This window comes from Cryptotermes secundus, unplaced genomic scaffold (assembly GCF_002891405.2).
Source record: "Cryptotermes secundus unplaced genomic scaffold, Csec_1.0 scaffold1382, whole genome shotgun sequence".
Lineage (NCBI taxonomy): Eukaryota > Metazoa > Arthropoda > Insecta > Blattodea > Kalotermitidae > Cryptotermes > Cryptotermes secundus.
This window is the reverse complement of record NW_019742987.1, coordinates 1-21,015: the sequence shown is the minus strand read 5'-3', so window position 1 is coordinate 21,015 and position 21,015 is coordinate 1. Positions and strand designations below refer to the sequence as shown.

The window sequence follows — 21,015 nt, the reverse complement described above, 5'->3', positions numbered from 1 at the left end:
TTATGGATTAGATGAGCAGGGTTTGATTCCCGGCAAAACTGGAATTTCTCTTTTCCGTCTGGAGTCCACACCATCTTCCCGCATAATGAGTATTCGGGACCTTTTTTTGGGGGGGGGATACAGCGGCCGAAGGTAGAAGCTTCTCGCTCTCTTCTATTCATTTGTTCTTTTGTGCGTAGTGTTTATGACGCCCCCGTTATCGCAGAATGTAGGCCAATAGCGTCGGAGCTTCATGTAATTTCGAGCTTAAGCATCATTACGAAACTTAAGCTTACACGTGTCAACCCACCCAGCTAATTATGTTCCTTGTTAGAGAATGGACTCAATGAGCAAGGGCGCAGCCCGGATATTTTCCTGGAGGGTGGGGCGGTGAGGGCTGAAGATTTACTTGTAAATCCATATTTAAGCCGTTTAAGACTACTTTCTTCCCCCCAAACCTTTTAATATTAGATTAAAATCATTTAATTCTTTTTATAATATTACAATATATTTCCTCATGTCCTTAAATGTTTATTTTTTTTCCTTAATTCTGGGGAAAGGCAGATATCTAGTTCCCCCCCCCCTCCATTCAGCGTCCATGCAGTACAGTAGGCTTCATACTTAGGCCTGATAATGTAAGTACAAACAGGACCCACGAACTTTTGTTTCTAACAGAAAATGACACAATGGGATGTGTCCAACAAACGTGTGAGCTTGATAATACGCCCTTGTCACAAAACTTCAGGCTTCCCTTCCTTCGGTGTATCAGTATTGTTTTAATTTAATATTTTCAGCGCTCTCTGTTTAGTATATTAACATTCAGATAGTCCAAGAATGTAATAGTGTACGTTCCAACAGCTTCAACATACACACACAAAAAGAACAAACTTGAATCAAAAGTACTTACACTGATGGGGAATAATATTTGTGTCGATTTATTATCATTTTTCTAATTACATCAGCGATAAATCGTTCTGAACTAATGATACCGATAAAAGAAAGGTAAGTCTACATTCATCGCAGGCCGTGGTTGTTACAGTGTCAGGACGCTTAAGTATAGAACTTAATGATAAGGCGAGGAACGTCTTTGTTTGATCAGGCAAATCACGACGAAAAGAGAAAAACAAAAAACGGACCACACACGTTGAGAAATCTGTAACGAACATTCTCATTGGTTCGTAATACGTCAAATATTAGTCACGCCCCATTTTATCCGTAGGCGTATACGAAGGTATGGGATTGGTCAGTACATATATCCCACTGTTGCTCTCTCCGAGCTGCGCTACCCCTCTACAAATCACTTCTCTCCCTCCCCCCACCATTTTCTCCCCCTTTTTGTACATTTTCGTCTCACTTTTCCAGAGAGCGTTGAAGCGTTACTTATCTTGAACCAACAAATCAACGACGTCAAATAAAACGTTTCTTCAACATCATTTTCATTATTTGAAATTAAATAGATATCGCTTCCCTACATTGTGAAGACGGTGTACGACATGACGGCAGATGTCCGGTTTATTCAATACTGAAGATATTCTGGGATGTAACGCCGTGTAGTCCGCCAGAAATCTACCGACAATTCGGAGGAAGGTTGGTAAAAGTCAATCCGACTACAAAGCATCACATTCCAGAAGATGATGATGCATGTATCTTTCATAGTCACAGTTGTGAAAATGTGATATTCTTAGAATATAAAGTAGGCTTATTACGTTGTGTGAATTATGGGACAAGAAATATTTACCTACATTAACTGAATTTTCCTGAAGTACTTAATTCCGAAAAACTCAGAGATGAAAAAGTAGACCTGTTAAACGTGAAAGCTGTTATGAATTGAAGATTCTACTTGAAGAGTTCTATTTTTGGAATAAAACTGTGTGAAGCCCGTTGAAAGTGGACACACGTTCGTCGGAACAAGTTATCTCCATCTTCAAGGTTGAAGATTAGAGCTAAGCTAAGAAAGAATCCAGCTTGGAGCAGACAGAAAGCAAGGCTTTGCTTGCTGCCAGCTTCATGTTATTTTCTTCTTTGTCGTACTCTTCTCTTCAAGTCTGAAGATATTCCTACGAAACGTCGGTTGACTTTCAACGGACTACACGGCGTTTTATTCCAGAAGATTGAACTCTTCATAATCACCGCTGTGAGAATTTCAGATCCCACAAGGCGCCTATATTTTCAGAATTATGGGCTTGTAATCCTTAACAGGCCTGCACACATACGTGAACTGCCTCAAAATGTGAGCCTACGAGTCTATTCCTTGTCCCCATTCCTATGAGTGCAACCTGGGATGTGATCCAGTGTTAATAATATTAAAAGCAATGTACAGGCTACAAGAACTCCCGTTGTGATTAAACTACCGTTGCAGTGTGCTGACAGATTTTCTTTGTTACATCATTACGTAATTCTGTTTAGAACCTGTTTTGTACCAACTATAGTGAACGACGTTGTCCTTATCAGCGCCATCACCATTGCGCCTACAGTTATTTTAGTAACGGATTTGCTCTAGCTATTAATAAGCTTAACTACACATCTCCACGCTGTCTATACCGGCTCTGGGGTCCACTCAACCTCCTATCCAATGGGTACCGGGGGTAAAGCTGACCACTCACCTCCATCTAGTGCCGAGGTCAAGAAAATGTGGATCTATACATCCAGTTCCTCATACGCCTTCATGGTGTAGTGCTTAGTTAGTTAAGCACAGTAGAAATTTTACCTTACCTTATGAATACCGTATAAATCTGTGTTATGCTACATTAATAAAGTTATGATCCGAACATTAATGAGAACAGCGCTACAGGGCAAATTTCAATTGAGGCTTCTTTCAAAATAAATTACATTAATATTACCAGTGTATTAGCCCTTATTATAAATAATTAAGCCTACCTTTAGACATGTGTCATCAAGTAGAAAAACGTGTTTTGTTATTGTGGGCCGAAAAATATTGGACTATTTTTTTCGTCGTATGACGACTAAGACCGCTGTAGATATAATGGGCTACGCATAAGTTTTGATTTACAGCCGTGATGATATCTGTGAATGTTTCTGGTGATGTAAGTACACGTAGTTCCATCATATTGTCCCTAGTGGGGGAAATCGAGGCTTAATTTTCTATATTTCTTCATGGTCTGATCTCTTGCATATTTTTTAAACCACCAAATGCCCAAATTAACATTTCTAAACACTTTCCACTAAAGCTGTCATGTCTGAATAGTGATAATTTGGAACATAGGACAAATCTTACACTCACATGTATATTGTGTCGCTTAAAATATGTACAATATAGGCCTATGTCATTGAACCAGAGGAGCCGACAGTAGGAAACAGCCATTAGTTCTGAATACAAGAAGAATGAGACGTGAGTGCAGTGCGCGGCCGTCCCTAGCTGCTTGTAGGAAGTTTCTATCAATATTATCAATATGCCTTTGAAAGCAATATCCCAGGCGACCTTCCTCCTCGCGCAGGGGATGCCCCACCTTCCCCTACGGGGTAAATTCGCTGTTTCATGATTATTTAATTTCCTGGCTCGACGCTCCAAATCCTCAACGAAATTTGGTAGGTTTTTGTATTACATATTTAGTACTAACAGTTCCCATACATTGCTTCTATAGCTATTTATTTATGCTTCGTGGCGAATTTAAGTAGGCCGTATAGTACCACTAAATAATGTAATATAGGTCTATAATTTTTCTATACTGCAAATGGATAGATTTGGACTCTTCTGTAATATGCGTGGTTTGATGTTCTCATAGCAGTGACTAACAAGATTAGCCACAAGCCTACACAACTCTGTGCTGACGCCTCCCCCCATTGGGACGATTCACCAAGAAGGAGCCTGAATAATATTTTACTTGAACGTTTTTTAATTTTTTAACTTTAAATTTTAACGTTGACGACTCGGTTTTGAGGGTGGTCTTTTAGATGCAAGTGCTATACCTGCATTCAAGATACTGGGAAGTGTTGTGCTTTACACTCCGTTATATGTAATAGTTTCCACGAATAATTACATATTGTGAATGTTGAGCTGTGCCAGTGTTTTCATGGTTTGTTGTAAGTGCCTCTGAAGATGGTTCCTTGGAACCGAAACATGTAAGGCAGATGAGATAATTAAGTGATCAAAATATATATTGTTGCACTTGACGGAAAATCTATTGACAATTAAGATTAGGCTGTTTACATTTCACCGAAACTTCCATACACTTCTACCAGGCTTCACGTTGTAATATTTCAGAAGTTAGCGTTCTCATATATTCTTATATATAATGGTGAGAACCTCAAGTCACGTAAATTATTTCAAACGCTGAATAGTGAATCCGTAACTTATTGATCGCTCTTGTCTTCATGATGCATATGTGGTCAGTTTGTGAGTCGCTAATGAAAATTAACTTCATGCAAATTTATTGCATAATTTTCTCATTGATCAGATAAAAGCAGAGTGGAAGTTCGTTGAATATGGCCTGCTGTGTCTGATCTATAGATCTCTACCAGGCAGTAAAACTGTACACTGATGCGGCAAGCAAAGAGAACGGGAATTATAGTTATCAGCTTTTTACATAAAGGATAAATAATTTTCATTTTAATTATTCCCAGTACGTGGATCTATACATCCACTCCCCCTATACGTCTTCACAGCGTAGTGCTTAATTAGTTAAGCACAACTTTGTTTTAATCTCTTAAAGAGATTTCTACTGTTTGCCTTTGAATACAGAAACAACTTATCCAGTTTACGAGGCATGTAGTTTATTGGACAGTAATAGAGAGTGGGTTCAGTTTAGCTGCCGTCCTGTGATCCTAAACACGGCATAATTACTAGGCCTGCACCTGCAAGGCACACGTAATAACAGCCTTGCGCTGCGGATTATATTGTTACACCGTACATTCCCCGATATAAGGTGGCCTAGTATTCTTCCAATGATAGAATCAGACTAATTTCGATGTGTCATTTAGTTCTGGGGGTTTTAACCACAAAGAACTAAGATCTATATGCTACTAAGAAAAATACGTTTATATTTTAATAGCGGACTCAGTTGAGTCATTATGCTACAAGCCGGAAGGACGCAGGGTGGATTACCAATGAGGGCACTGGATTTTTCAATTGACCAATCCTTCCTTCCGCACTATGGCCCTGGGGTCGACTCAGCCTCTAACAGAAATGTGTACCAAGAATCTTCCTGGGGATAAATAGCGGCTGGCGCGTAAGACTGACAACCTCACTGCCATCTGTGAGCCACTAGTCTAGAACATTCAAGCGTTGTTTCATAGATAAATAAGAGCAAATAGCTTAGCACCACATTTAAACCAGGAAATTGCAAATTTTTAAATCATAAAATTATCCAAAAAAGGACCACTACCAATTTATTATAATGGTGTCATGAATCTACAATGAAACAATATTCTTTCTGGAGCCGGGACTGCTCAGTCGGTATAGCGACGGAATACTGGGTGGAGAGTCGGGGTTCGATTCCAGGCAGAGGCAAGATATTTCCCTCAACTCCACAACGTCCAGACCGGCTCTGGAACCCACCTAACCTCTATCCATTGGGTACAGGGAATTAGTTCGTCTGAAGTAAAACGGCTGGGGCGTGAAGCTGATCACCCACATCAATCTAGTACCGAAGTCAAGAACGGTGGAGTTATGCCTTCACTCCCCAATACAGTCTGATGGCCTTGTGATTAATTAATTAAGTACAGAGACAACTAAACTTTTTCGTAATATTCTTTCTCGTAGAGCTTACAGAAAAATGCCGCCAATTAAATGTCTTTTTCTGAAATATTTCATTTTTACTCACAGCAATAGATTCACAGACACTGAATTTCCGTGCAAAGTACTAAGAGTTATGGGCCACAACAAGGAAAGCTAAGAATCTTAGGTCTTTAACTTAACCTCTTAACTAGAAACGAAATAATTATTCACCCTAGGCCCAACTGTGTTCGGGCAGGAACCGATGTGGTACTGTAGCTTGGGGAATTGAGAGGATAACTAAGGTGCAACATGTAGCAGTGACTGGACCGCCGGCCGTATCAACGGCTGAGGCCGGGCGGTAAGCCAGACCACGCCAGCAGACTGCAGCCTCGTGAAACAGGCTGACAGTCCCACTAAGTAGGCACACTCAGTAACGTCAATAATTTATCATTATCAGTAATAACAATATTTAAACAATATTAGGTTACTATGGCGAGCCAAGATAGCACAGTCGGTATAGCGACTCGACGACCGAGGGGTCGGATTTCGAGTCCCGGCAGGGCCAAAAATTTTCTTTACTCCACGTTGTCCAGACCGACTCTGGGGTCTTCCCAGCCTCCTATCCAATGGGTCCCGGGGGATATTTCTCCGAGGATAAAGCGCTTGGGCCGTGTAGCTGACCACTCACCTCCAACTAGTGCCGAGGCCAAGAAAATCTGGATATATACACCCACTCCCCCCAATACGTCTCCAATGCGCAGCGCTTAATTAGTTACGCACAGGGACAATTATACTGTATCTTGCATTTATATTTTTACGCCATACTACGTGCTATCCTTTCCTTGTATCAGGGTCAAATTTTTGTCAAGGTTTATCCTGTGATAGGTTCACAAAATATGCATTTGAAATTAAATTAACTGTTGCATTTCTATCTGCACTAAAATGTGCGCTTTTCTATTATTATTATTATTATTATTATTAGTAGTAGTAGTAGTAGTAGTAGTAATAGTAGTAGTAGTAGTAGTAGTAGTATTGTTTGTCTGTTAACACCTTCTGTGTTAACGCATTTTTCTTATGTCAATGATTGGCTTATAGCTGTTGTCAGGTATTATAATAAATGAATTGAATTAATTTTCATTTCTTATTCTTAGTGGGGTGATACTGAATCCACGTGGTACTGAGGCCACTATTTGCCTATTGTACCAGCCCCGGGCGGTAGATGATGGTAACTGTGGAGCAACGGGTAGGATGAATACTGGCAGAGGAAACCGAAGTATTCGGAAAAAACCTGCCCGGGCTCGAACACGGACTGCCGCAGTGGGAAGCCAGCGACTAAGCGCCTGAGCTGCACTCTCATTGAATTAAATTAGTGTTAGTTAAAGTTATTATTACACTGACTGATGGCTTTGTTTTCTGCCCCGCACGCCGCTGTGAGTACGTTGATGTAGGCGTATATATCTGGAAGTTGTGCTGTGATTGCTGAGCTAGTCTGTTGTAACGGAACACTTAAAATACGTTGCAAGACTCTGTAATTTGGCCACATTGGTTATAAGCCCTGGAACTTGCTTTTCACAAATCTCAGTGTCGTCACTTCTGGTGATATAAATATAGACCTGTTAGTTTTACTAAACATAAACCAGAATACGTCTGCAATAAATAAACTATACCAAGTTGTCATTTCACGTGCAGAAGAGGAATTTCTTCCGGTATTTGAAATTATAATTTAAGTAACCGCTCTTTATCAACAGTGTTGATAAATACACCATTTATTGTTGTCAGATATGACACAAGGTAGCGGAGCCTAAATTCGAAACCAAGTATCATATCACAGAACTCTCCTACAGATAACGGATATGACAAAACCATTTCAGTGTACGAACTTATGCCATGTAGTTAACCACGATTGATTTCCGTTGCTGTCTCGGAGCCTCTCAGCTGTTAATGCACTGGAAATACCTAATAACACAAAACAAAGTTTTTCTAATATATTTTTCACGTTAATAATAAACTGAAAAAAAAAGAAGGGGCGCAAAAGCGAGGAAAAAGAGGCGTTATTCCTCATGAGATGGGGGGAGAAACTGGGTTTGGTTAATATTCTCACTCCCCCAGCTTCCACTTTGTCTCCCTTCCTCTTTGGCTGTGTGCTGACCCCGCCCCCTGTTGGTTCCTCCCACTTCCCAGGACAGTGACATGCAGTGCACCCTCGTGTTGTGATAGGGAACCGTGTGTGTGTGTGTGTGTGTGTGTGGTTTGAGAACTTCAGGGTCGGAGTGCTGAACCGACAGGGGGGAAAACCCTTCGAAACCTCAATCCTGCGTGCAGCAAAACAAAACCTTGGCGGTGTGCGGTTTTGTTTCAAGCGATGTGATTTGTTCTGTTTTTTTTTATTATTATCATAGACAGTGCTTGTTGTTAACGCTGTGTAGTATGTTCAATTGTGTGACGGTTTTGATACCAGCGTTGCAGCAACTGAGGAGGAAGCATCGAAGGCTTCAGCAGTGCCGAAATATCTTATAGCAGTCTTTTACAAAGTTTGAAGCAGTGGAAACTTAGGTCTAATTGACGGTTATTTAAAAAAAACTAACATATATCAATGGCGTGTTGAATTGTGGCTTTTACGTGTGTATTCGTACATAATAATGATTGAAGAAAGCATGAAACCGTTCATAGACGTTAAAGCATGAAGCTCGAGAGAGAAAAGTTTCGTATGAAATGTGTTAACGCTAGGAACACTCTACGCACCTTTCATGTGCGCAGTTCAACGCAGGTCTGAATTGTAATTAAGCGTGTGAAATAGGTAAGAAATATATAATCGGTAGGTGATAATTGGGCTCAACTTATTGCAGAAGTAAATAATTGTGCATATATTGAAACTGTGACGTTATGTAGGCCTATGTGTAAAATATAAGCCCATAACTCTATCTTAATTAAAATGACATGTAAAATATTAAATATGCCGCCAAATGCACACAGAACAGATTCGAGCCGAAATTGCAGTTGAGAAGTTACCATGGCTACGACCACATTGTTACTGCAGCACCATCATCACCACGAACCTCACAAGAGACAAACAGAAGAGGAAACGAGCAGTTGCGACGGAAGTGACGTCAGCAGCCGGCATCCGCCATCACCACCGCCACCGACAATTCCGAGAGCCAGTCACCAAAATAATGATAACCTAGTGGTGATATGTGGTGATAATCTGCTTCCTCCTAGTACAGTACAGCCTCCATGTCTCCCTCGAGCGTCGTGCTCAGACGAGGATGAACGCTGTTCCAACAATGACGATGAAGATGAACTGTTGAGTGTAGGAAGTGAGACGCCGCCCCCAATAATGCCCATAACTGACCATCTCATAGGTTTAGCGTCCCCCAGTACACATATGGGCGCGGGGCTTGAAGACGACGACAGCGACGACGACGCCAGCGACGCCAAAACAGACATAGGCTCCACATCGCAATCTTCGGATTCTTGTAGCAGATCGTCGGTATCGCGATGTTCCCTGATGACGGACGGTTACTCGACTTCATCATCCATAACGTCACCTGTCCCACCGACCATCAACGCTGCGAAATTCATCCCTTCGTCACCCGAAGATCTGTTGCACAGTCATCCCAGTCTGTCGACACATCACCTCCGCCATTCCAACAACACATTCAGGAGACAGACGTGCAGATCCCAGCAGCTGAACCATTCTTCGTCCGTTGCCACGCGACCCAATAATAATGTCAACAATGTTAGTAACAATGTTTCAATGCGCGCGCTCAAATTTAGTATAGATAATATTTTAAAACCTGATTTTGGACGCCAAACAGCGCCGATATATAACATACCAATTCCGAAAAAGGGCTCTAGTGGTGGGACATTGCTATCCGTACGGAGTTCGAATGGTGCAGGTATACAAGATATATCAACAGCAAAAATTTCAAATTCGAAAAGGAACGGTGTTGCCAACAGCAGTCATGGGAAGCATGGTGCAAGTGTGGATAAAGTGGGATCGAAACATCGTAGCAATGGGGGTGCCCTACCGATGGATTTATCGAAGGTGGTTTCGCCACTCAGTTCTTCGGCCGATGGACGAGAGAGTTCGTTGGCAAGTGAGGGGACGGTCTCGGCAGTTAGCTCGCCGGCAGCCGCGGGTTCAGCCACTGGGACGCTGGCCGGCTCTTCCCAGCTGCTCTGGCCTGCTTGGGTCTACTGCACGCGGTACTCCGACCGGCCTTCCTCTGGTAAGTAGAGCATCCACTTCCCCGGAAACTGAAATTCGACGTTTGGGCTCGGTTACAAGTGATTCAGTCGTCAAAACTGGTGCGTGTTTAATGAATGCTGAGTCGGTGTTAGACCCTAAAGTTACAGAGCAACAGAAGGCAGCCTAATATTGAAATACTTAAACTATTTTAAGTGAATTAAAAAGAAATCAGTTTAGACGCAGAATTGCTGGGTCTTTGGATTAATATAACTCGCACTCAAAGCGTGTTTCGTTTTTTTTTTCGGTGACCTTCTATAGACCCATGTGTTATTTACTTGTATTTAGGCACCATAAAAGGGAAAGAATTTGAAATATTTCGCATGATTGTAATAATGGTCAACAAATACGGAATTCAATTATATCATTAAAATTTTTCAAATATTGGTATTGAAGTCCTGCAAGAAAACACCATAAAATAAATTAAACTCAGACAATCTTCCTGATACGTAAGGCCTACCGAAATATACTGGCGTTTGTAGTTCTTACCATATTTAAAGTACTTGTTTCTGCATTTTTATTGGTGTGTGCCAAGTGGGCTGGTCATTCTGTATGAGTGGGCAAAGTAGTGACCTACGAAACGAGAAGGGACTTGAAACGATCAATCCGGTTCACAGGGGATTGAAGATATTAATAGTAATATTAATATGCATAATATTACCTTTATTAATTTCAAGTTTCCCTTAGCCTCCGTACCACAAACCATATATAACGCGTTTTAATTACAAAAATTAAAGGGTGTAGAATCGTATATTTTGATGTGTATCCAGGGCAGCGGTTCCTACTGGCATACACCGAGGCTGTCACAGGGCCTGCCTACAACTTAGTATCAAAAGACTGTCCAATCCAGATTCTGTTTAACTCATTCAGTTACGATTTAAATTCTTTTATTCAGAATACCTAGATAAATTATATCATAGATTTCGAAATAAACATATAAATAATATCACGAAAATTCCGTACATGTTAGCTACTTCTACCGTCTACTAAACAAACTATTAAGAAATCCAACCGGTCAGTTTTTGCATTTATCAAAATAGCCTTACACACGGAACAGATAGACGTGCACCAGCCGTCAAAGTAAGCGAATGGGTTAATGTGTGTCTTAAAACCTTGTGATCAACCGATCATAATTTAGGATATCTTTCAAATGAATGAAATATTAATGAAGTGATTGTTTTACCTCTTTCGGCATATCTACGAATATAACGTATATTCAGTCAGTGAAAATAATTAATATCTTATTTAAAAATATTCGACTGTATAATTTCCCTTGCTAACGCTTGTGGCCCACGAAACAGAGCGAGCCATCCTACCTTCGAATAAAGAAAATTACTCATCCCTATTTTAATATTATCTCACTCCTTAATTAGAACTCTACAAATGAACGCTTATAAGTGGCGTAGATATTAAGGTCATAAGATTTAGGCACGTGTCACTTATAAACCTATACGCCTATTGCAGTGGATTATTCAACATCCGTTTCTCCAACAGAACATAATTCTGGTATCTGATTAATCTAGTAACTTAAATTTGGAAATAATTTTAGGTCTGTTTAAGTAAATACCTGAAGGTCTAAGGTGTGTTCAAAATAAATTTAAACTATTATATTTAAATATCAGACCGAAATGGACACCCTGATTTGTGATAAATTTGTGAGCTTATGAAGGGATAAATAAGTTAGTGTAGGCCTATTTTAGAAATATCTATGCCATTCTAATTACAGTCTCATGTTTAGGAATTAGAATTGTCAGCGATTTTTCCACACTGTATTATGATTACGCTTATTATGTATGACGAACTTATATTTAATAAATCTTAGTGGATTTGTGGACTCTTCGCTGTATACTTATAAGTCTAGCCTCATTATTGTGCGTGTTTCAATGCTCCAGAGCCGGCTTCTAGCATTACGCTATTTCAGCCTATTACTAGAAGAGACGACTTGGTGTCGACAGACAATAGACTGGCAGCTAATGTGCTTATGCTACTATTGATTAAAACTGACAAAACTAGATGACATTGCTATGTGAAATTGTATTTTTACTTGAAGTCCGGAGTGATAAACTCGGTATTTCTGGAAGTTTATCCTCTACAGATATTTTGTAAGCCTTATTTACTCTACCTTAGAGCAGACGGAAGAAACTTCCCGTAGTTTCTTGCCTTACAGGTCCCAATGTATAAGTTCATAACATATTACGTTTCAATTGTTTCTTAAACCGAAATAGAAAGGATAACATTTCGTTTGAATTTGTACACATAACGCCCAAAATGAACATTCATGAGAAGAGACCATCAAGTGATGTTATAATTAGGCGTATCCTTCTAGAGAAACACGGACGAAACCGTCACAGAACGTAGACAAAATCTCAAGTTTCTATTTCCTGCTCTTCATAGGTCTACATGAAGCTTGCTCACTGATTAAACTACTTATGGGGCAACAACGAATGTTAAATGTTCTCTAAAAATCTGTTACTACTATTCGGAGAAGGTATTTGATATTGTCAGGTTTTAGAGCGTGACTATTTGACGGGGTTTCGATTGGTGAATAGATGTATTGACACTTATGGGTGGTAGCTACAAATACTCGAGGAGTATATAAGTAAATTTCCTTGAATTACAAGCCTCGTCTCTGGAAGGGAATAATCAGCTTTAGGCTTCGGCAGCCCTATTCCTCAGAAATATGTCCTGTGTCCAGTAGGTTCAAGACCAAACATTCTCAAAGTAGAAATAAAATAGCCTTCGAGAACAGCGAATTTATTCGGTAAATTCAGAATGCAAAGTTGAAATCTAATTCTAACTTCCTTGATAGGTTAGCTTAGCGACAAAGCTCTAGACTCATAGTCGGTGGTCCCTCGTTTCGAGCCTCGGTCGGGATACCGATTATTTTGTCTTTTATTTGCGGTTTTCCTCGGTGCCTCAAGGCAAATGCCCAGGTACGATCTCAGGTACGCCCAGTCCGCTTCCTTACAGACCCTTTCCAGTTCATCATTCATCTGTTATCACGCTACTCGACGCTAAAAGTCGAGCTGCTGAGAACGTCTGAACACAGTCCACAGAAGACTGAGTAACTTCATGGAGCCGAGTCCTTTTCGAGAAGCTGACACTCGCCTAGTACTCAGTAATTTGTCAGCATTTTAAGGAACCAGAAGGTTCATTACCTTACTCACAAGAGCCCTTCACTGGTCCCTATCCCGAGCCAGCGTAATCTAGCCCATCCTATTTCTGTAAGCTTTATCTCGGTCTCCAACAGAAACGAGTACCAGGAAACTTCCTGGGGGTAAAGGGCGGCCGGCGCGTAAGGCTGACAACCTCACCGCCATCTGTGAGCCGATTGTCTAGAAAATGTGGGAACTTCGACGTCTCACAACCCTATGGGCTTCCACGACCTGTTACAGGGATAACTTTACCTATTTTGATATTACCCACCCAAGTAAATCTAAGTATTAAATTGCTTTTTTGTTTCTGGGTTTCCCACCAAAATATTATATGCATTTCTTTTTTCCCCTGCATGTTAGATGCCTGCCCATCTCACTCTCCTTAACTGGATAGCCGAAAATTGTGTTTGGCGAAGAGTACAATTTATGAAGCTCCTCATTATGCAGTTTCCTTCAACCTCCCGTGACTTCATCTCTCTTCGGTGCAAATGTTCCTTCCTTAATGTCAGAGGCAAAGTTTCACGGCCATACAAAACTGCAAGAAAAATTGTAGCCTTGTAATTTTTTTTAATTTTTATGTTTTTGGAGAGCAGACGAGAAGACAAAGGTTATGAAATAAACTTAATAAAATTGCAAGAGACAACCTGACGGCCGAAATTACTAGAAATGTCGGTGCAGCCTATAGGCCCAAGACGTCGGAAAAGTGATACAGAGACACGTGACCTCATGGCAACATCGATCACTTACGGTTAGCACTTTCTTGTGCCTGTAGCGCTTGCTGTGGTCTCATGCGACTCAGATAAACGTTAGGGTCATTACGGGAAGAGGACAGAGAGGGGACATCACTAAAGACGACAATTTCATTGTTTCAGCATTCTACCAACACCCTCTCTCTCTCTCTCTCTCTATGGCCCTACAGCCATTTGTACCTTGGCCGCTTTCTCAGTCTCTTAATCCTGTTCAAAGTCGACAGCACTCCTTGGACGGGGGATCAGCCCGTCGCAAGGCCGCTACTTTCAAACAGAGCAACACAGTCACAGATTAAACACCCACAGGCATCCATGCCTTGAGTGGAATTCGAACCTACGATCCCAGCGTTCGAGCGAGCGAAGACTGTTCCTACCTTGGGGAGCGCGGCCACTTGGATCGGCACGCTGTTTAGCAAGCAGAGACCAAAGTGAATAAGCCGTAGACATTACGAATTCCCGTTAAGACGCATTAACTTAATTAATTTCTTTATGCCCTAGCCAAATGTTATCAGAATGATAAGACCAAGGAGAAGGAAGAGATTGGACTTGCATATAGCATGCATGGGAGGGAATAAAGGTCTTTATAAGAAGATAAGAAATAATACGACTATGTGATGCAGATGGCACGGTAAAATTAAAATGGGTTTTATTGAAATAAGATTTGAGGATATGGACTGACTGGATTTATCCAACTTAGGATCGAGACCAGTGGCCGGCTGTTGTGGAAACGGAAACGAATCTTCAGGTTCAATAAAAAAAATTCTGGAAATTTCTTGAGTAGCTGAATAACTACTGGTTTCTCAACATGGAGTCAGATCCTTCGAGAAAGCTTGCGGTTTCCCTAAAGTGATTCCCAGTTACTCAAGTGGCTATGCAGCGTCCAGTGGTATAATAATTGGTTAATAAAAAGTAAAAAGGTAAAGGCATCCCTATAACAGACCGTGGAGGCCCATAGGGCTGTGAGACATCAAGGGTCCCACACTATCTAGACAATCAGCTCAAAGTTGGCGGTAAAGTTGTCAGCCTTAAGGGCCGGCCGCGCTTGACTCCCCAAGAAAATTATTTAATTAATTCCTGGTACTCATTTCTGTTAGAGGCTGAGTCGACCACAAGCCATAGTGCGGCTGGAAGGATTATGTAAATTGGAAAAAAAAATCCATATCACTGGGACTCAAACGCGCGACCTTCCTACTTGTAGCATATTGCCTCTTCCAACTACGCTACTGTGTGCCCCGAATTAGTGAACAAGATGTGATCTTATGGGAGCATACGCTTTTATACGCAATGAACCTAGTTACAGGACGCCTCATTTTATGAAAACTTTTTCCATTGCCTTGAGATGCCCTGACTTCCCTTCCAATAACCGTACATGTAGGAGAAAAATGACGAAAGTGAATTCTTATAACTTAGTTTCAATGTATCTGCCATTCTCTCCGGCTTTTCTACTGCTCTGAAGCGTCTACCCATTTCTCATCTGGAACATCTGCCCAGTTCTGCTCCGGAGTGTCTACCTAGTTATGCTACGGAGTGTCTACCTAGTTCTGCTCTGGAGTGTCTACCTAGTTCTGCTCCGGAATGTCTATTTAGTTCTTGTCCGGACCATCTACCTAGTTCTGCTCCGGAGTGTCTGCCTAGTTATGCTCTTCTGCTCCGCATCATTTGCCTAGTTCTGCTCCGAAGTGTCTACCTAGTTCTTCTCCGGAGTGTCTAACTAGATCTGCTCCGAAGTGTCTCTCTAGTTTTGCTTCTGATAATCTACCTAGTTCTGCTCCGGATCATCTACCTAGTTCTGCTCCGGAGTGTCTACCTAGTTCTGCTCCGGAGTGTCTGCATAATTTAAAAAGCCGGTTCTAACCGTAGCTGTAGAATTTACGAAGTATAGCCAAATCTTAATAATCCAAAGCTGAGTTCGATGCAGTAAGTCATAACATGCATGGACGAAGTTGCTGTTTGCATTCATCATGTGTAAGTAACTTGACTTGAAGGTGGAGCCTTCAGAAAGAATAAAGTCGGTGAACTGACAGAACAACAAGCAATGAAGCCTTGCTTCTGTGGCATGTGATCTGGTAGTTACCGGCGTACGTCAGCCCACGTTATCAGAGTCACGCATTCCGCTGTAACACCTGTGTCATGCAAATCATATCCGTCATGTGCCCGGTAACAGCTCCCAGGACTGTCCCTAATGCAGGCTTCATGGGGTCCGCCTGCTCCGAAGACACGGGAACTGAATATTATTGTTGGGGCGCTTCAAGATTGATTTGTTTCGTGGTTAATTAACCACGGTTTCTTAAGTAAATTTTTTATCATTACATCTTATTAAGGCTATTTATCTATGGCTCTGCAGTCCTTTTGTTGGTCCTTGGTCGGTTTTCAGTTTCTTAATCCTATACACAGTCAGTAGGACTCCTTGGACGGGGGATCAGCCCTTTGTAAGGCTGCTGCTTACAAACAGAACAACACAAACCCAGAATAAACGCACATAAAGATCCATACCTCGAGTGGGGGTTCGAACCCACGATGTTTGAGCGAGCGAAGACAGTTCATGCCTTAGACCGAGCGGCTACGGTGATCGGCTATTAAGATTCCACCCGAGGATTTTTAAAGAAATTCTGGGGAAAATCGCTAAAAGCTCATATCCCAATTCCATATTTGCAAGTGTGGTTTACTCTTGAAGTACGACTGCTCGCAATTGCGTTTATCCGGATGTGTATAAACTCCTGTAAATTGTGCTTTCTTTAAGGAACTGTGTAAAATTAAGAGTCCTTCCTCGTTAGACCTGTAAGCAGTTTTTGGTCTGGAGCTGGTTCCTTAATTACGCGCCAAGTTCAGACTATTCGTGGCTGTTTCAGAATATTTAAGAATCCTTTTAGGCCCACCGAGTGACTGCTTCGGAAATCCCACAGTAAGTGCCGTGTATTTGTTGTTGGTTTTCTTAAATACGCTTTCATTATTGAAGCTGTACAGTATCGAATTATGGGATGATAAATGATGAATTTGAAGGGATTTGGAAGGAAACTGTTGTTACTTAATCGAGATATTATCACAGTATTTCCTGGACGGACTGAGAAAACCCACGAAAACCTCAGACAGTAGGCATATAGCTGGTGTCTCAGCCGAAAGTTGAACCGAGCACCTATCTAATAGGAGTCTGGAGCGTTAGAGCTAGACCAGCCTGTTCGATATCAATATAATAAGACGATGATTATAATAATATTAATAATAATTAAATTTAATTATTTTTTATTAATTTGCGTGCTAACTCAACAGCCTAAGGGCCAATTGCAATGTGAGCACGAGTGTAAGGAAGGAACAAAGAGACACAAAACACAAAACAAGGCAATTCGTAACAATTGAGTAATGATAATGATGAAAATGATGATAAAATCAGGTAATAATTTGGAGGTGAGAAAGATAAACATGTGAATTTACAACTATACAATATATATATTAAAATGTGTAATGTGAAATAATGATAATAATTAAGTCAGTCCACTGAAGTGCTTGACAACAGCTGATAATAATAATAAAAATAAAATAATAATATAAAACCAAGTAATATTTAATTTGGAGGTAAAAAGTAAAATATATGAACTTACAAGCATACAATATAATAATAAAATTCATAATGTTAAAGTAATAATAATGATAAAAACAGCCACAAAATGATAGGTACAAGGAATATCAGAATAACCTATTTGCGGCAGGAGATCGAACCGAGTACTTTCAGACCTGTTTCTGCAATAATGATGCACTCAGATGGACAGACGTCAGACCAACACAGTCGAAGGTGAATTACGTTGCCGCGGTAGAAAACATGAATGCTTTGTTGACAGTAAAATTTGCTTGTTAGTAATGGCTTCTAATTCCGTCTAGAACAACCATTTTAATCATATAAACGGTTCGCATTACTTCATGTTAGGTCTGCGCATAGTAAAACAAATGTGTATGTTTATGCAGGCCTATGGCCTTTATCTTTGTATGACAGCCTTAATGGACCCACTTTTGGAAGTGAGTATAAAACCGGGTTTTCTTCTTCAGAACCTGACTTCAACCGAACAACAATATCTCACATTGCATTGTGCAAGACCGGTCCTCCAGACTCAGTATTTTCTTAGGATACCGTTCATTTTTTGGACGGATACTAGGTCATTACCTTAAACTGAGGTAAGACTGTTGTCCTTCTGTTCAACATTAATTCATAAATTCACGTTCTTGTATGGTAGCTTTAGTTTTTAACACTTTATAGACCAAATTTCTTGTAAATAATATAAGAAGATTCAGTTCGCACCTCACAGGAAACACATTACGTCACCGCTACAAAGCCCAACCGGTTAATCTTGTTTAGGGAAATAATCGCTATTTGCTCTGAGAACCATATGAAACAAATTCACGAACACAGAAAGCAGAATTTTATTATGTCAAAGCAAGTGGTGCATATAGTAACCATTGGGCTTTAAAAGCGTTAAATGTTCCACTTCCACGCTTTATTTAACAGTGAGACAAGCTGACGGTGTCTGATAGATGGAATGTTGAAGATATGAAATAGAACAAAAACGGTTTTTTTTTTCTAATCTCTATTGCGATTTTAATCAGTTTAATCGTGACTTCACAGACCTTATGACATAAGTATCTGAAAGTACTCGTATTTATGACATGAAAAATTGGAGGTCGAACCATGACAAACTAAGGCTACGATGTAAAAAGCTGAAGTAAAATTTATTCGCTTAAGATCGGTTAGTTTCCTTGTCAATATCGCAATATATTGCCATTTGTGTAGATGAGTATGGACGGGGTTTGGATTGGTAATTGAATTTTTTGAACACTTAACAGATCGTAACTACAAATAACTATATCGCTATCGTCAAATCACACACTCAGCAGTTCACTAGAGTATGTAGCAAGTCTTCTCAGTCTGCTGCTGTCCTTCACCAGTCGTTGCCTGGTGACGGATCCCAACAAAGTCCTCTGCTTCCGTGCTCACGTTCTAACCGGCTAGAGACTGTCTTCCAACTAATTCATTGTCAAAGTGAAAGTTATATTTCTACTGACGGCCAGTCAGTCTAGGTACCGAGCCCAATTTGGGCTTATGACCAGATATTATTACTGACATTTTCAGTCTTGTTACTGTGGTGCGCCCTCTCTGACGAGAGGACGGGTATGTCTTTTGCCAGAGTCATTGTCTGCAGTAGTAAGCAATTTCTAATTCATTTCTCTAATTTTCCTGCTTATAACATTTTGGCATGCGCCACACAGAAAACACCAGTTTCTCTGTTGTTATTTAATTGTTGTTTGCGGACTCCACAGAAAACACTATTCCTCTGTTATCGCTTGCAGACCGCTGCCTAGCAACGGGTTTACATTATAAAGATACAATAAGCGTTAGAGGAACTAATATGAAAATTTACTTGTGTAATAAAAGAATATTAGGAACGAGAATCCAAATCTCGCACAAAATATTCTCCCCCCATACTCGCAAATAGCTTTAACAATCTCGGCTAATATACGGGCCCACAACGGCAAAAGTACAGGGTAAATTTTTATCTGTGCGATGTCCACAGTGCGGAAGGGTTAGGGTACCTAGAGTGTTGCAGTAGTAAACGTGTGAGCCTTAAATTCAATAATGAAACAGTGACCGGCTAACTGGATGTCCGCAGCCTCTCAATAGCTAGGTCTTCAGCAAAGGAACATTTGTATGCATCTTAAAAAAGTTAGCAAAATTTTAGGGATGTTGCCAGAACATAGCTAATATTTCATATGGACGAGATGTAATCTTTAATTTAATATTAATTAATTTATGAAGAATCTATTCTTGCGTTTTACTTTGTTTTGCACTGGAATATGTTAATAAAACACTCGGAATAGAAATTACCTATTTAAAGTCGATATAACTATCGAATAATAACGGAAATCCAAGTACAGGAGACCCCCAACTAACGAACCCTCCCCGCAAAAACACCCTTCTTTATTCGTGATAGATTTACCCTGAGAATTCCGTAACTCGGTCTGTTTCTCGCATTTACGACCGCAAGAGAAGAAATATCCCCTTCTGTATCTGTCTCATGATACACCCTCTTCACAAAATATATACTATATAACAGGAAAATAATTTTGTGATATGAATTTTTAAAATGTATCTCGTTTGATTTATTTTTGTATTGAATGTCTACTTATTTATTTATTTATACATGTCTGCAAAGGCACGTAGTTAGTGTTTTACTTAGTGGTTCTTCATTTTGATAGCAGGTTGTAATAATTTTAGAGCATGAAATTGGGGTTCATAAAGGGAACTGCATTTTATAACACTGCGCTTTTGGGAATATGGCTTGGAACTTACAACGGCTTTCCAAGAACCAATGAGATAAACTCGGGGGGTACCTGTGTTAGATTTATAAAGAAAACATCAGTGTATTGATGATATTTAGAAAATATTCGAAAATGAAACAAACACAGAATGAACTAAACCAAATGATGTGGGTTTATGTCCACCGACGGGTTATTTGCTGAACCACCTCCATCCCCCTATACAAAATAAAGTTGAACCGTTCCACGAAGTTCACTCCTCTAGGCCCTACAGAAATATATTAACAAAGGCATTTCTGTCAGCCGTATGAAATCTGAGCTGTCCACGTGTATTTGGGAGCTCTAAATACATTAGATCATTAATCGGTTCAACCCTCAGACACTCGAATTTCGTGTCACCGTATACAAATCAATAAACCTTCGTGATAACATTTCAAGCATGTCCACGCAATTAATTAGGATCACATTCGCCACTGATTATTCTTGTAAACGAAACCCTAACATTGTCTTCTGCACCGAGCTTCTCGCTCCATTCCTTCTGCACCGAGCTTCTCGCTCCATTCCTTCTGCACCGAGCTTCTCACTCCATTCCTTCTGCAATATATCACTGACGTTCTACATAGCTAAGTTAACTAAATTTTTCTTGTGATAGTACCATACGGAGGATTTCATCTCTCCAATGATGACTTCTGTCTTGAGAGTTCTCTGGTGCAAGACCTCATAATTGTATACTTATTTTTAATATTTTAACGTTTTCTCTTAACTCTTGCAGATGCTTTGTGTTGGGCTTGGTTTGTATACCCTATCTTGGTGCTGGTATAGGCGTCCGGAGACAGGGATTAATTCTATTGATTTGGTCCAACTGATTACATTTTGAAGAAAGCAGTCTTCTGGGATTTGGCACCGTGTATA

The 21,015-nt window shown here is 40.4% G+C and overlaps 1 protein-coding gene across 1 annotated transcript; it reads left to right on the top strand.

Moving 5' to 3' along the window:
- The first annotated feature begins 7,922 nt into the window (after positions 1-7,922).
- On the top strand, positions 7,923-9,890 carry LOC111873665. Its single transcript, XM_023868576.2, has one exon. It carries the CDS (start codon positions 8,664-8,666, stop codon positions 9,888-9,890), a length of 1,227 nt encoding a protein of 408 aa, XP_023724344.1. The 5' UTR covers positions 7,923-8,663.
- Positions 9,891-21,015: the final 11,125 nt, after the last annotated feature.

Excerpts from the sequence above, each read along its gene's own strand:
- LOC111873665 (XM_023868576.2), top strand. The coding sequence starts at position 8,664 with ATGGCTACGACCACATTGTTACTGCAGCACCATCATCACCACGAACCT.